The sequence below is a fragment of the Rhinatrema bivittatum genome, unplaced genomic scaffold (assembly GCF_901001135.1).
Source record: "Rhinatrema bivittatum unplaced genomic scaffold, aRhiBiv1.1, whole genome shotgun sequence".
NCBI classification, from domain to species: domain Eukaryota; kingdom Metazoa; phylum Chordata; class Amphibia; order Gymnophiona; family Rhinatrematidae; genus Rhinatrema; species Rhinatrema bivittatum.
Genome location: NW_021821147.1, coordinates 39,579 through 54,329, shown reverse-complemented (window position 1 = coordinate 54,329; position 14,751 = coordinate 39,579). Strand labels below are relative to the sequence as shown.

Genomic DNA, 14,751 nt, shown 5'->3' with positions numbered 1-14,751 from the left:
GCCTGGCTGACACCACTGAGACCATGGCTCTGGCTTGCACCCTGAGGAGATCATAGAGAGCATCAGCCCCATATGCAATCGCGCCTTCCAGCCTTTCTGCCTGTTCCGCCTCTGCAGACGGGAGATCCTGGGTGTTGAGTATGGACTGATCCGGGTACGTACAGGGAAATATACATTTACAAAGATATCTTACAGTAGAATTGAAGATGCTCTTACAGAATTCATCTCCAAGCAAACACAGCAGGAGGAAGAAGGGAGAGGGTTAGCGTGACATCCCTGTACATGCCAGGAGGGAGGAGGAAGAAGGGAGAGGGTTAGCGTGACATCACTGTACACGCCAGGAGGGAGGAGGGAGAAGGGAGAGGGTTAGCGTGACATCACTGTACACGCCAGGAGGGAGGAGGGAGAAGGGAGAGGGTTAGCGTGACATCCCTGTACATGCCAGGAGGGAGGAGGAAGAAGGGAGAGGGTTAGCGTGACATCACTGTACACGCCAGGAGGGAGGAGGGAGAAGGGAGAGGGTTAGCGTGACATCACTGTACACGCCAGGAGGGAGGAGGGAGAAGGGAGAGGGTTAGCGTGACATCCCTGTACACGCCAGGAGGGAGAAGGGAGAGGGTTAGCTTGACGTCATTGTATACCCCCCAAGACGGAGAAGGGAGAGGGTTGACTTGAATCTTTGTACACACAAGGAGGGAGAAGAGAGAAATACCTTGGCATCTTTGAAGCTCAGCAGCAGGGCATCTCTTTTGGCTCCAGCAAGTTGTACACTGGCCATGGACATAACATTTCCAAAGAAAGAGAAAGAAGCTGCCAGCTCCAATTTTTCTTTATGTCCCCTCCCATCTGCACAAAGAAACAGAGAAGCAAGATTAGAATGGAACTGCCACAGTGCTCACACCAACCAACTCCCATACACTGAGCAGCATGAGAAATACTGCCACAGTGCTCCCACCAACCAACTCCCATACACTGAGCAGCATGAGATACACTGCCACACTGCTCCCACCAACCAACTCCCATACACTGAGCAGCGTGAGATACACTGCCACAGTGCTCCCACCAACCAACTCCCATACACTGAGCAGAATAAATATACCGTGGGAGGAAGTGACATCACGCTCCATGCACGCAGCCTAACTCCGAAGGCTCCGTGCCCCGCGGTCCGCGAAACGCCAAAAAATATCGGAGAAAGCTTGCAAAAGTATTGGCACCGCGATCCGAAGTCCTGCTGACCTTTTTTCGGATGGCAGCTAAAAGAAAAATCCCGGACTTGCGTCGCTATTCGTATCTGAAAGATACGGAGGAGGACCCCCACAAAATGGCGCCCAAGGCAGAGCTGGAGGAGACGGAGGGGGCTGCTAACACGGCGCGGGAGCGGGACTGCGATTGCCCTTCTAGGGCTGAGATGAGAAGCTGGTTTGCTGAGCTGAGGCAAGATTTAAAAAATTATAAATTGGAAGTCACTGAAATGATTGCAGATCTTAAAGAAGAGTCTGCAGAGCAGGGCAGGAGAATTGATGAAATGGATGTGCGCCTTGATACACAGGGAGAGGGCTGGATGCAGTTGCAGCGTGACCACGAGGCCCTGCAGCGACAATCACAAGCTCTGACGGACAAGCTAGAGGATATAGAAAAAGGAAAATTAGTTTCTTACCTGATAATTTTCGTTCCTGTAGTACCAAGGATCAGTCCAGGACACCTGGGTTGTGACTCCGCACCAGTAGATGGAGACAGATTAAAACTTGTGGGCGGAGCCATATATAAGCCCCTGTGCCAGTCACAGCCCCTCAGTCATACGTAATGTCAAAGTAGAAAATCCAAAAGCCAACATAGCTAACTATAGAAATTCACTAAGAAAACCAAAAAACAACTACAACACCCCTACAGGAAAACAGACTCCCCAACCGGGAGAGCGAACAAAACAAGGGGTCAGCGTATTAAAAAACAACAATGAGCGGACTCTCCGTTACTATAGCGCAATACTACGGGCGGGATCCTGGACTGATCCTTGGTACTACAGGAACGAAAATTATCAGGTAAGAAACTAATTTTCCTTTCCCTGTACGTACCAGGATCAGTCCAGGACACCTGGGATGTACCAGAGCTAAGTTACCGAGGGTGGGAAGCAGAGAGTCCCGCTCGGAGTACCCTCTCTCCAAATCCCCCAGCATCAGCAGCCTGAACATCCAACCGGTAATGTTTAATGAATGTATGCAACGATTTCCAGGTAGCCGCCCTACAAATCTCTTGAGGCGATACCTGAGAAAATTCCGCCCAAGACGCAGCATGAGACCTCGTTGAATGAGCACGAAGACCCACCGGCGGTGATTTACCGAGCAAAATGTACGCGGAACCAATGGCCTCCTTAAGCCAACGGGCGATCGTCGTGCGGGACGCAGCAGAACCTTTCTTTGGACCCGATGTCAACACAAACAGATGATCCGTCAACCGAAAAGAATTTGTGACCTCTAGATAGCGAAGAAGAGACCTCCGCACATCTAGCTTTCTCAAGTCCCTTGATTTCGGGTCAGAAGACTCCCCTACCGCAAAAGAAGGAAGTTCAACTGATTGATTCAAATGAAAAGCCGATACGACCTTAGGCAGAAAAGATGGAACGGTCCGCAAGGAAACCCCCGAATCGGAAATGCGCAAGAAGGGCTCCCTACAGGACAAAGCCTGCAACTCGGAAACTCGACAAGCGGACGCAATCGCTATCAGGAATACAGTCTTCAACGTGAGATCTTTGATCGTAGACCGCTTAAGAGGCTCAAACGGAGCTGAGCATAAGGCCGAGAGCACCCAGTTGAGGTTCCAAGATGGACAAGGGAACCGCAAAGGAGGACGGAGGTGTTTCGCTCCCCTAAGAAAACGGGAAATATCAGGGTGGAGAGCCAGGGAGACTCCCCTGACTTTACCACGCAAACAACCAAGCGCCGACACTTGGACCCGTAGGGAACTGCATGCTAAACCTTTGGCCAGCCCAGCCTGGAGAAAAGCCAAAATATCAGGAATAGTAGCGGAAGTGGGATCCAGACCCCGCTCTACGCACCACTCTTCAAAAACTACCCAGACTCTAACATAAGCCAGAGATGTAGACTGCTTCCTGGATCTCAGCAATGTGGCAACTACCGCATCTGAGTAACCTTTGCGCTTCAAATGATTCCTCTCAAAAGCCATGCCGCGAGACAGAAGTGATCCGCATCCTCTAAACAGACGGGGCCCTGACGAAGGAGCCCCGGAAACCCCTGTAGACGAAGGGGCGGCGCCACCGACAATTGGATCAGATCCGCAAACCACGGATGGCGCGGCCATTCCGGCGCCACCATGATCACGTTGGACGGGTGCAATTCTATGCGCCGCAGGATTTTGCCGATCATGGGCCACGGTGGGAACACATACAGTAGCACCTCCGCTGGCCAGGGAAAAGCTAACGCGTCGACCCCTTCTGCTCCTCTTTCTCGTCGACGACTGAAAAATCTCGGAGCTTTTGAGTTGTGCCACGTGGCCATCAGGTCCATGTGGGGCGTTCCCCAAGTCCTGCAAATTAGAAGAAACGCTTCTTCCGCCAGCTCCCACTCTCCCGGATCCAGGTGGTGCCGGCTGAGGAAGTCCGCCTGGACATTGTCGACTCCTGCTATGTGAGACGCAGCGAGATCGCTGAGATGCCGCTCTGCCCAGGCCATCAAGGAACGAGCTTCCTCCGCTACTTGAGGGCTTTTCGTCCCGCCCTGGCGATTGATGTAAGCCACGGTGGTAGCGTTGTCCGACAATACTCGGATCGCCTTTCCTCGTACGAGGGGTAGAAAAGCTTGCAATGCCAGACGGACCGCCCTGGACTCTAGGCGGTTGATAGACCACCGGGTCTGATCTTCTGACCACAGACCTTGAACCGATTTCCCTTGGCAGACTGCACCCCAACCGGAAAGACTGGCATCTGTGGTCACCACTGTCCAGTTGGGAAGGAGAAGAGATACTCCACAGGAGAGATGTTTGGAGTCCAGCCACCCAGCTCAGGCTGGAGCCGCGCCTGACTGTCGAGATGCAGTGGAAGATAAAATTCCTCTGAAATCGGTTTCCAGCGGGGAAAGCAATGAAAACTGCAGCGGCCGTAGGTGAGCGAATGCCCAAGGGACTAACGCCAGCGTGGAGGCCATAGATCCGAGAACCGTCAGGTAATCGCAGACTCGCGGACGGTGCTGAGACAAAAGCCGTCGCACCTGAGACTGTAATTTGCATATCCGTTCCTGAGAGAGAATCACTCTGCCCCGTTTTGTGTCGAAGACGGCTCCTAGATACTCCAAGGACTGAGTGGGTTCCAGATGACTCTTGTTGTAGTTGACCACCCAGCCCAGGGACTGCAAGAATTGAAGCACCTTGGCTACCGCCTGCCGACACAAGCTCTCTGACTTCGCCCGAATCAGCCAATCGTCGAGGTAAGGGTGAACCAGGAGGCCTTCCCGACGTAAGTGCGCCGCCACCACCACCATCACTTTCGTGAATGTCCGAGGCGCTGTCGCCAGGCCGAACGGAAGAGCCCGGAACTGGAAGTGTCTTCCCAGAATGCAGAACCGCTGGAACGCTGGTTGGATGCCCACATGAAGGTATGCTTCTGTGAGATCTAGTGACGCAAGGAATTCTCCTGACCGCACTGACGCAATCACCGAACGAATGGTCTCCATCTTGAAGTGAGGGACCCGAAGGCATCTGTTGACTCCTTTGAGATCCAGAATGGGTCGGAAAGTGCCGTCTTTCTTGGGAACTATGAAGTAAATGGAATAACGGCCCTTGCCGTACTGATCGGCCGGAACCGGAGAGATGGCCCCCAAGCTTTCTAGTCTTCGAATGGTATCTAGCACCGCCGCTTTCTTCTTGGGATCTTTGCAGGGCGAGACCAGGAATTTGTCCACTGGGATGCGAGCAAAATCTAACTCGTAACCGTGTCTTATCACATTGAGGACCCACTGATCCGACGTAATGCTGGCCCATTCCTCGAGGAACAAGGATAGACGCGCCCCCACGTTTGGGACAACGTGCTGAGGACGCAAGGAGGGATGGGCCGGCCGAACTTCATTGCGAAGGCTTGGACCCCGCACCCGACGGGGCTCCTCCTTGCCAACGTTTGCCTCGAAAGGACTGCTGCCAGTGAGTGTTCCGAGAAGAGGACGGTCTATAAGAGGACCCGGTGGATCTTTGTGGCCTGGACTTTCGGGATCCCCGGAAACGAGCTCTGCTGGAAAAAGAAGAGCGCGCCCGGGCCCTATCCTCTGGCAGCTTAAACGCTCGGTTCTCACCTAGAGAAACCATTAAGTCATCTAACTCCTTTCCGAACAGCAATTTCCCTTTAAAGGGTAACGCCCCGAGGTGAGCCTTGGACGAACCATCCGCCGCCCAGTTGCGTAGCCAAAGAAGACGGCGTGCCGACACCGCTGCTACCATGGACCTAGCTGAAGTGCGTAAAAGATCATGGAGCGCATCAGCCCCATATGCAATAGCCGCTTCCAACCTATCTGCTTGGGAAGCCTCCTCCGGAGAGAGATCCGCATTAGCCTGCAATACTTGGGCCCAGTGCAGACTAGCACGCATAGCAAAGTTCGTGCAAATGGCAGCTCGTCCTCCTAGGGCGGAAACCTCAAAAATCTTTTTGAGTTGAACCTCCAACTTTCGGTCCTGAATATCCCGGAGGGCTGTTGCTCCCGTGACTGGGATGGTAGACCTCTTCGTGACAGCGGAGACCGCCGCATCCACCTTCGGGAGTCTGAGGAGTTCCAACGCCTCCTCCGGTAAAGGGTAGAGCTTATCCATGGCTTTGCTGACTTTCAAACCCAGCTCCGGAGTATCCCATTCCTTGAAGAGGATATCCGTGGATGAGAAATGAAAAGGGAAGGCGACCGCCGGCCCTGTGAGGCCGAGCAAAACGGGATCCATGTTCGCCTCCTGGCGGACCACCACTGGGGAGCCTCAATCCCCAGCTCCTGGAGAATGGCTGGGATGAGAGGTGACAGTTCCTCTCTGCGGAATAGCCACACCACCTTGGGGTCATCCCCGTCTAAGGCCTGTGCACCTTTCCCTGCACTAGGCTGTGCCGTTGCATCCGGTGCTGCCGTCCCGGCCCCCATCAGGGGCTCTTCAGAGGCCTCCGTATCCGTCCCGGGGGAATCCTCGGAATCCGATTCCTGCGGCAGCCCCCGGGGAAGCCGCTTCCCTCGGGACGAACTCTGGGCGATCTCCGCACCCTTCCTGGCCTTCTTTTTCCGAGGCGGGGACTTGCGGATAGCAGTACGCGAGACATCCCCCCGTATGCGCTTGCTGCGCTTATATCTGAGGACCTTGCGCAGTAACAGCGCAAAGTCCTCAGAAAATTCTCCGGAACCCGCTGAATCGCTACTCGAGTCCCCCGGGGACCGAATCCCCTCCGAGGGGACCTCCCTCGCTTTGTCACGCTGCGGGGAAAGCGCTGGAGGTAGAGACGAAGCCCCCACTGTCTCTCTGGAAATTTCCCGGCCCGTAGCCAAAATGGCTGCCACTCCCGCGCTAAGCGGGAACAGCTCCTGAGGAGTGACAGAGGGGCCCCCACCTCGAGGCGGCGATCGCGCGACCCGGGACCAAGCTCTCCGAGGTGCTGCTGAGGTGCCCTCATCACCCGGGACACAAGCCGAACAAAGGCTGTCCCGGGAGAGATGCGCGCGCGCCGAGCCGCAGGCCCTGCACTGCGAACCGCGAGGCATGCCGGCGAACGCGGGAAAAACAGAGACGCGAACAGAAAATTCACCTCAGAGGAAAAAAATTCAAACTAATCAAACGGCCGCCAATTCGGCGACCTCCCCCTTCAGGCGCCGCCCCCCACCGACCGAAACGGAACGGCAACGCCAAGGAACAGAGAGCCGCAAAAAATAAAAGTAAAACTTTTTTTTTTTTTTTTTTTTTTTACAGAAAAAGCGCTTGTCCCTGGTTTCTGAAAGCCCTATTTCCTGCAGGGGTGAGTGAACCAGGCTCCCTGGTTGTCACCCCTGACGCTGCCACTAGCTCAGCCGGGTCCTCAACCCTGGCAGCGGCATCGACCGGGGAGGGTAGTCCCCTCGGGACCTCTCAACTCCCCTGGGAGGCAGGGCAACCGGGAAAGAATTAAAGGAAACCCAATTTAGCCCAGAACAAATAGACCTAACAAAAAACTAATTCAAAAAACCAAACCTGACAAACACCAGAATCAGGTCAGGAAGGGCTGTGACTGGACCTGCACCATCTACTGGAGACAGAGTAAGACTGAGGGGCTGGGACTGGCACAGGGGCTTATATATGGCTCCGCCCACAAGTTTTAATCTGTCTCCATCTACTGGTGCGGAGTCACAACCCAGGTGTCCTGGACTGATCCTGGTACGTACAGGGAACAGGAGCCGGCGCTCCAATCTCCGCATACGGGGAGTGCCGGAGTCCGAGGATTACAATGATTGTCTGGCCGTCGTCGAGCGGATCTCCACCTTTTTTCTTGATCAGGCTGACCCAGAGAGCGAGGAAGAAAGACCTACTGTGCAGATCGACAGAGCCCATAGGTCGCTGGGGCCTAAACTTCCTAACAGACCTCGAGATATCGTGGTTTGTTACCACCACTATGTCCAGAAGGAGAAAATCTTTATGATCGCAAGGAAACAGCGTTCATGGAAATGGGAAGGACATGAGATAGGGGTGTTTGCAGATTTGGCGGCTCTGACGCTGAAGAAAAGGCAGGAGTTCCGATGCATCACCACTAAGCTTATAGCAGCCAACATACGGTATCGCTGGCTCTTTCCCGGAGGCATATCCTTTCAAATTCAGGGGGTGACCCATCGAGCGAATACAGTATCTGAAGCGGCAGGAATACTGGGCGCTAATGGCATTGATGTGGAATTGCCACCTCCAGTCGCCAGCACGGCTACTCCTGCAAAACAAGTCAACTACCTGCGCTCCCGATGGCAGAGGGTCCAGAATGGGAAGAGGAGGCTGCAACGACATTCAGCGGGACGGGAACAGCCGGAGGCGCCTGCCTGAAGTTTCATTAGGTGCACAGAGGGACACCAGATGAACACTGCCAGTTCTGGGTCCCGTTGTGGACATGTGTTAGTTCAATACCGTGAGATAGCTTTCTTATAGAGCTTTAAAGTTCATGTTTTCAATTGTTCATTGGCGGGTTATGTGATATTCAGATATAAGACCGTGGAGGGAGGAGACGGGGGGTGATTCCGCTTCCTCCTACTTTAATATTTGGGATGAAGTTTATCCCTGGAAAGTGGTGTATGGGGGGGGGGGGGAGGGGGGGGGGGGAAAAATTTGCTTGCACATATACTATTCCTTTTCATATGGGGGATGAGAGGATCACATGATTTTGTACAGGCAGTCCCGGTACACTCTCGAAGCCTATATGCCTATGGGGGCGTGACCTCTCGGGATCCACTGCGATATGCTTCTTATGCTAGTGGCTATGCCTGGTGCCGCGTGAGATTGCATGGGGACATCTTGGGTCTTTCTGGCACAGGAAGGGGAGGGGTGTCTATAGATGGCGTCTCTTAAGTTTATATCCCTGAATGTGAAGGGGCTGAACACGCCCCGTAAGCGCCACCTATTGTTTAAGGAACTGGGGCGCCTCCGAGCGGACGTGGTATTCTTACAGGAGACCCATCTGAGAAAACATTACCAGAGATTACTAAGGTCCAATAAATACCAACATCAATTCTGGGCGGCTGCTACCCCTACTTCTAAATACACAGGGGTGGGGATTCTGATCCATAGAGATGTACATTTTGAATTTCTTGACTCGAAGCTGGATCCCGAAGGGAGATATGTCTTGGTAAAGATAAAGATAGGGGGAGAATTACTTTCCCTAGTTTCGATTTATGGGCCCACAGTACATAAAGATACCTTTTATACGAACCTGAACGCCACATTGTCCACTGTACTGGAAGGTCAGACGGTGATGGGAGGGGATTTTAATATTATGGTAAATCCCAGATTAGACACGTCTAGAGGCCAGAGTGCTGATTCTAAATCCGCCAGACAGGCGTTGAAAACATTCATAAAGGACCAGGGGTTGGTGGATATCTGGCGGAACAGACACCCAACAGACAGGAATTATACCTTTTATTCCCACCCTCATGAGAGTTACTCCAGATTGGATATGATTCTGAGTAATGGGGACATGTGCACCAGGGTGGAGGGGCAGATATTGAACCAATAGTATGGTCGGACCATGCCCCAATCTGGGTGATGATTCGCTTATCTGACGTGGACAAGGGCTATAAATTTTGGAGGTTTAATGACTCCCTGCTTAATGATGATCAGTTTATCTTCCAAACGCAAGGCGAAATCATGGATTATTTAGCTCTCAATGAGACTGGGGAGGTGAGCGCACTTACTTTATGGGAATGCTTGAAGGCGGTACTCCGCGGGCGTTTTATAGCGCGTGCAGCTTTCCTCAAGAAGGAAAGGGAAAGAGCACGGGCTAAGCTCACCCTCCAACTCAAGGAGTTGGAAAAACTTCATAAAGGTCAGGGCTCGCGGAAGGTGTCTTATACCCACATTGTCACCCTTAAGAATCAAATAGAGGCTATAGATTCAGCGACACTAGCTTACCAACTGGAACTTATGCAACAAAAATACTTCGAAGGGGGCAATAAGGCGGGGAGACTATTAGCACATGCTCTTAAGAAGAGACAGGCCCAATCGATTATCACTAAGGTTAAGCAAGCCAATGGTTCCATGGTGGGGGACAATAAATCTATCCGACAGCGGTTCCTACAATTTTATGCTGATCTCTATGCTCAGGATGATGCTATACCTCCGGAGGGTATTTCAGAGTATTTGGATTCCGCGGCTCTTCCGGAGTTGACGGCGGCCCAACAATTCATTTTGGATAAGGAGGTCTCTGAGATTGAAATTCTGGCCGCTATTAAAGCCCTGAAATTGGGAACGTCACCGGGACTCGATGGCTATACGGGGCGCTTTTACAAGGTTTTCGCTCGGCAATTAGCCCCGGTCTTGGCCAAATATTATTCGGCTCTCCGACAGGACAGGGTCCTGTCTTCGGAAGCTAATTCTGCAGGTATTACAGTATTACTTAAGCCTGGGCGGGACCCCACACTTTGCAGCTCATATCGACCAATATCATTAATCAATTTGGATTTGAAGATATTGGCCAAGATATTGGCCCTGAGAATGAACGGGTTTATTGCTGAACTGATACATCCTGATCAGGCGGGGTTCATCCCAGGGAGGCAAGCTAGTGATAACATTCAAAAAATAATGGACCTTATTTGGTGGGTGAAAAAACAAGGCTTGTCTGCGTTGGCGTTATCTGTGGACGCAGAGAAAGCTTTTGATCGGGTCCACTGGCCCTACCTTTTCTCTGTACTGCGAAAAATGAGATTTGGGGAGCCCTTTCTCCGGTGGATAGAGCAATTCTATACCCAGCCATGTGCCCGCATTAAAATTAATGGGGGTTATACGGATACCTTTGCGGTGCGGAGAGGTACGCGGCAAGGATGTCCGTTGTCACCTATTTTATTTGCCATCTTTCTAGAACCCCTGGCCGCTAGGATACGGAGCTCTGCCCATATTAAGGGAGTTGCAGTGGGTCAATTTTCGTCAAAGCTGTCTTTATACGCTGACGATATTTTGTTCACGATCTTGGACCCGGTATCCTCGCTCCCTCATCTGCTGGATGAGATGGAGGCTTTTGGTAGGATCTCTGGTTTTCGGATGAACTGTGACAAATCCGAGATCTTGAACATTAATGTGGACCCCTCAATGGCTACTAGGCTTAGAAGCCGGTATAAATTCAAGTGGGCTCACCAAAAAATAAAATATTTGGGCATATACCTTAGCGTGGATCTGAACATGTTTCAAATAAATTATGATGCCTTATGGGCTGGAATTGCTCTGGACCTGGAGGAGTGGAACAGGTACCGGATTTCCTGGCTGGGCCGTATTGCGGCCGTTAAAATGATGGTACTACCCAGGTTGTTGTACTTATTCCAGTCGCTGCCTATTCCAGTCCCGAAACTGGCTCTCATTAAATGGCAAAACCGGCTAATGAGATATATATGGGGCGGTCGGAGACCTAGGGTTGCGAAATCCACTTTGTATCGGTTTCGAGGGCAAGGAGGACTGGGGGTACCACATTTGGAACGCTATTATGTCGCCGCTAAATTTAAACTTATTGTGGATTGGCATAGGACCCAGGACATAAAACCCTGGATTCAGTTCAGCCAGCAACTTTTAAATGACATTCCCCTTACTAGTTTGGTGTGGCAACCGCCCTCTTCCTGGCAACGGGGGGCAGGGGAGGTGTTACCACCTTCCATGGTATTGATCCTGCAGGTGTGGGAAACCCATAGACACACACTAGTGGGTACAAAGGTTTATCACCAAAGTACATATTTATATGCTAACTGTCAGTTTCCAGCCGGCTATACTAACCCAGCTTTTCGGGAGTGGAGAAGGAAGGGTATCTCTACTTGGCGTTCTATGTGGGGGGGCCGGATTATGTTAACATTTCCAGAGCTACAGCGTAAATTTGGTCTATCCCCAGAGGGCATTTTTCCTTATCTTCAATTGCGCCATTTTGCGCAAACCTATAAGCTACAGGACACTTTTGAACAAGGAAAATCTGCCTTCGAAGAATTGTGTGTGAAGGCGGATCAAGCTTCGCATTTACTGTCACAGATTTATTCTTTATTGGGAACCCAACCTTTCCATAAAACTAAACAAATGCTAGCGTGGGAAACCGACCTTCAATGCTCGCTCTCCCAGAAAGAATGGGAAGGGATATTTGGGAGGTTAGGCAAAGGGCTCATAGCGGCATCTATGATGGAAAATGCGGTTAAACTATTATATCGCTGGCATTATTGCCCAGTTCAGCTGTATAGAATGAAGCGTCAAACCTCTGATTTATGCTGGAGAGGGTGTCACCAGAGGGGGGATTATCTGCATATGTGGTGGACCTGCCCGAGGATTGTGGACTTCTGGCGACAACTCGAGGTGTGGCTGGGACGGGTTCTTCAAATTACACTTCGACTCACGCCGGGTCAAGTGTTATTAGGGCAAGGGGTCACTCTTCTGGGAGCTTGTGACAACCGCCTGGTATCTTTCATTCTCACAGCAGCCAGATTACATGTTGCACAATTATGGAGGGCAGACCAACTCCCTTCATTGGAGGGAGTACAAGATAAATTGAAGAAAGTTTACACTTTGGCTGAAATTACGGCGCTCTTACATAAGACGTATGGGAAGTTTTCGCAAACTTGGCGTAAATATAGACAGTGGCTACATCAATCTCGGATAAATATAGCATAGACAGCATATCCGGTCTCTGCTTGGCAAGTGAATTGGAAAGTATAGGAGAACGGAGACATGCTGGGGGGGGGAGGGGTGAGGGATGGGGGGGATATACTGAGCGCAGCTGGTGAGTTGTTACCTATTTTGATAGTTTAGGAGTGCTCAACCTGCCAGTAATGCAAGAGATGTACTGTTGATGTTATAAGATTTTATTGCATACTTTCAGTGCATACCATTTCTATAAAAACATGGAATGTATTCTCTGGTTAACATTATTGTATTACATCTTCAGTTCTATGTTTGTAATTCATATATAATTTGTACAATAAACATTAAATTAAAAAAAAAAAAAAGAATAAATATACCGTGCTCACACCATACCGTGCTCACACCAACTCCCATACACTGAGCAGCATGAGAAATACTGCCACACTGCTCCCACCAACCAACTCCCATACACTGAGCAGCATGAGATACACTGCCACAGTGCTCCCACCAACCAACTCCCATACACTGAGCAGCATGAGATACACTGCCACAGTGCTCCCACCAACCAACTCCCATACACTGAGCAGCATGAGATACACTGCCACACTGCTCCCACCAACCAACTCCCATACACTGAGCAGCATGAGAAATACTGCCACACTGCTCCCACCAACCAACTCCCATACACTGAGCAGCATGAGATACACTGCCACAGTGCTGCCACCAACCAACTCCCATACACTGAGCAGCATGAGATACACTGCCACAGTGCTCCCACCAACCAACTCCCATACACTGAGCAGCATGAGATACAGTGCTCCCACCAACCAACTCCCATACACTGAGCAGCATGAGATACAGTGCTCCCACCAACTCCCATACACTGTTCAGCATGAGATAGTGCTCCCACCAACTCCCATACACTGTTCAGCATGAGATAGTGCTCCCACCAACTCCCATACACTGAGCAGCGTGAGATACAGTGCTCACACCAACTCCCATACACTGAGCAGCATGGGATACAGTGCTCCCACCAACTCCCATACACTGAGCAGTATGAGATACAGTGCTCACATCTACTCCCATACACTGAGCAGCGTGAGATACAGTGCTCACACCAACTCCCATACACTGAGCAGCGTGAGATACAGTGCTCACACCAACTCCCATACACTGAGCAGCATGAGATACAGTGCTCACACCAACTCCCATACACTGAGCAGCATGGGATACACTGCCACACTGCTCCCACCAACCAACTCCCCATACACTGAGCAGCATGAGATACACTGCCACAGTGCTCCCACCAACCAACTCCCATACACTGAGCAGCATGAGATATACTGCCACAGTGCTCCCACCAACCAACTCCCCATACACTGAGCAGCATGAGATATACTGCCACAGTGCTCCCACCAACCAACTCCCCATACACTGAGCAGCATGAGATATACTGCCACAGTGCTCCCACCAACCAACTCCCATACACTGAGCAGCATGAGATATATTGCCACAGTGCTCCCACCAACCAACTCCCATACACTGAGCAGCATGAGATATACTGCCACAGTGCTCCCACCAACCAACTCCCATACACTGAGCAGCATGAGATATACTGCCACAGTGCTCCCACCAACCAACTCCCATACACTGAGCAGCATGAGATATACTGCCACAGTGCTCCCACCAACCAACTCCCATACACTGAGCAGCATGAGATACACTGCCACAGTGCTCCCACCAACTAACCTGCAATCACTGAGCAGCATAAGGCACACGGTCACAACCAACTACCCCCAATCATGGAGATGTGCAGGGCACACTGCCAAACCCAACTACCCCCACCCCTAAGCAGGGAGTGGCACAAGGTACATTGCCAATGTCATCCAACCTCTATCCCTCCCTCAAATTAGAGAATGATGTGTGAGACACTTAATACTGACCACTTCACCCCCACCCCCAAGCAAGGAGTGGTGGGGCCTGCCTCTTAAGCGAATCCTCCCGTTCTCACACATAATGGGTCTGATATTCACTTTTTACAGAAAGCTTGCAATCTTGGTATCTTTTTTAAACCATGACTAACATTGGAACCACATGTACAGTCAGCAACACAATTTTCTTTTTTCAAGTTAAAACTGCCTCATCATCTCAAACATCTCTTAGAATCTATTCATTTTTGCACTGTTCCATTTGGCTATCATCAGTTTAAATAAACCCCTTATAATCCCAATTCATGTATTAACGTCACTAAAGGCAGGAGCCATCTGATCTGGGCTTCCAAGATGACATTTTTATACAATTTCCAGATCTTATTTAACACTGTAACAATGGCAACTCATTTTATCATAGTCTCCTTTGTTAAACTTAAATGCTACTGCAGTGGTTTTACTTAACATCCATACTCCAGTGATAATGGAAGAATTTAGTCTTACTTGTTAATTTCCTTTCCTTATCATC

General features: G+C 50.9%; 1 protein-coding gene across 1 annotated transcript in view; it reads right to left on the bottom strand.

Annotated features, from left to right (window-relative positions):
- LOC115082491 (cleavage and polyadenylation specificity factor subunit 1-like) overlaps window positions 1–14,751 on the bottom strand; it is a gene marked incomplete at its 3' end in the record, with an annotated part of 66,662 nt that overhangs the window by 42,206 nt on the left and 9,705 nt on the right. Inside the window, exon 3 of the mRNA XM_029586718.1 lies at window positions 713–846. Coding sequence (XP_029442578.1) covers window positions 713–846 — 134 coding nt within the window. The remainder of the gene's footprint in view (window positions 1–712; window positions 847–14,751) is intronic.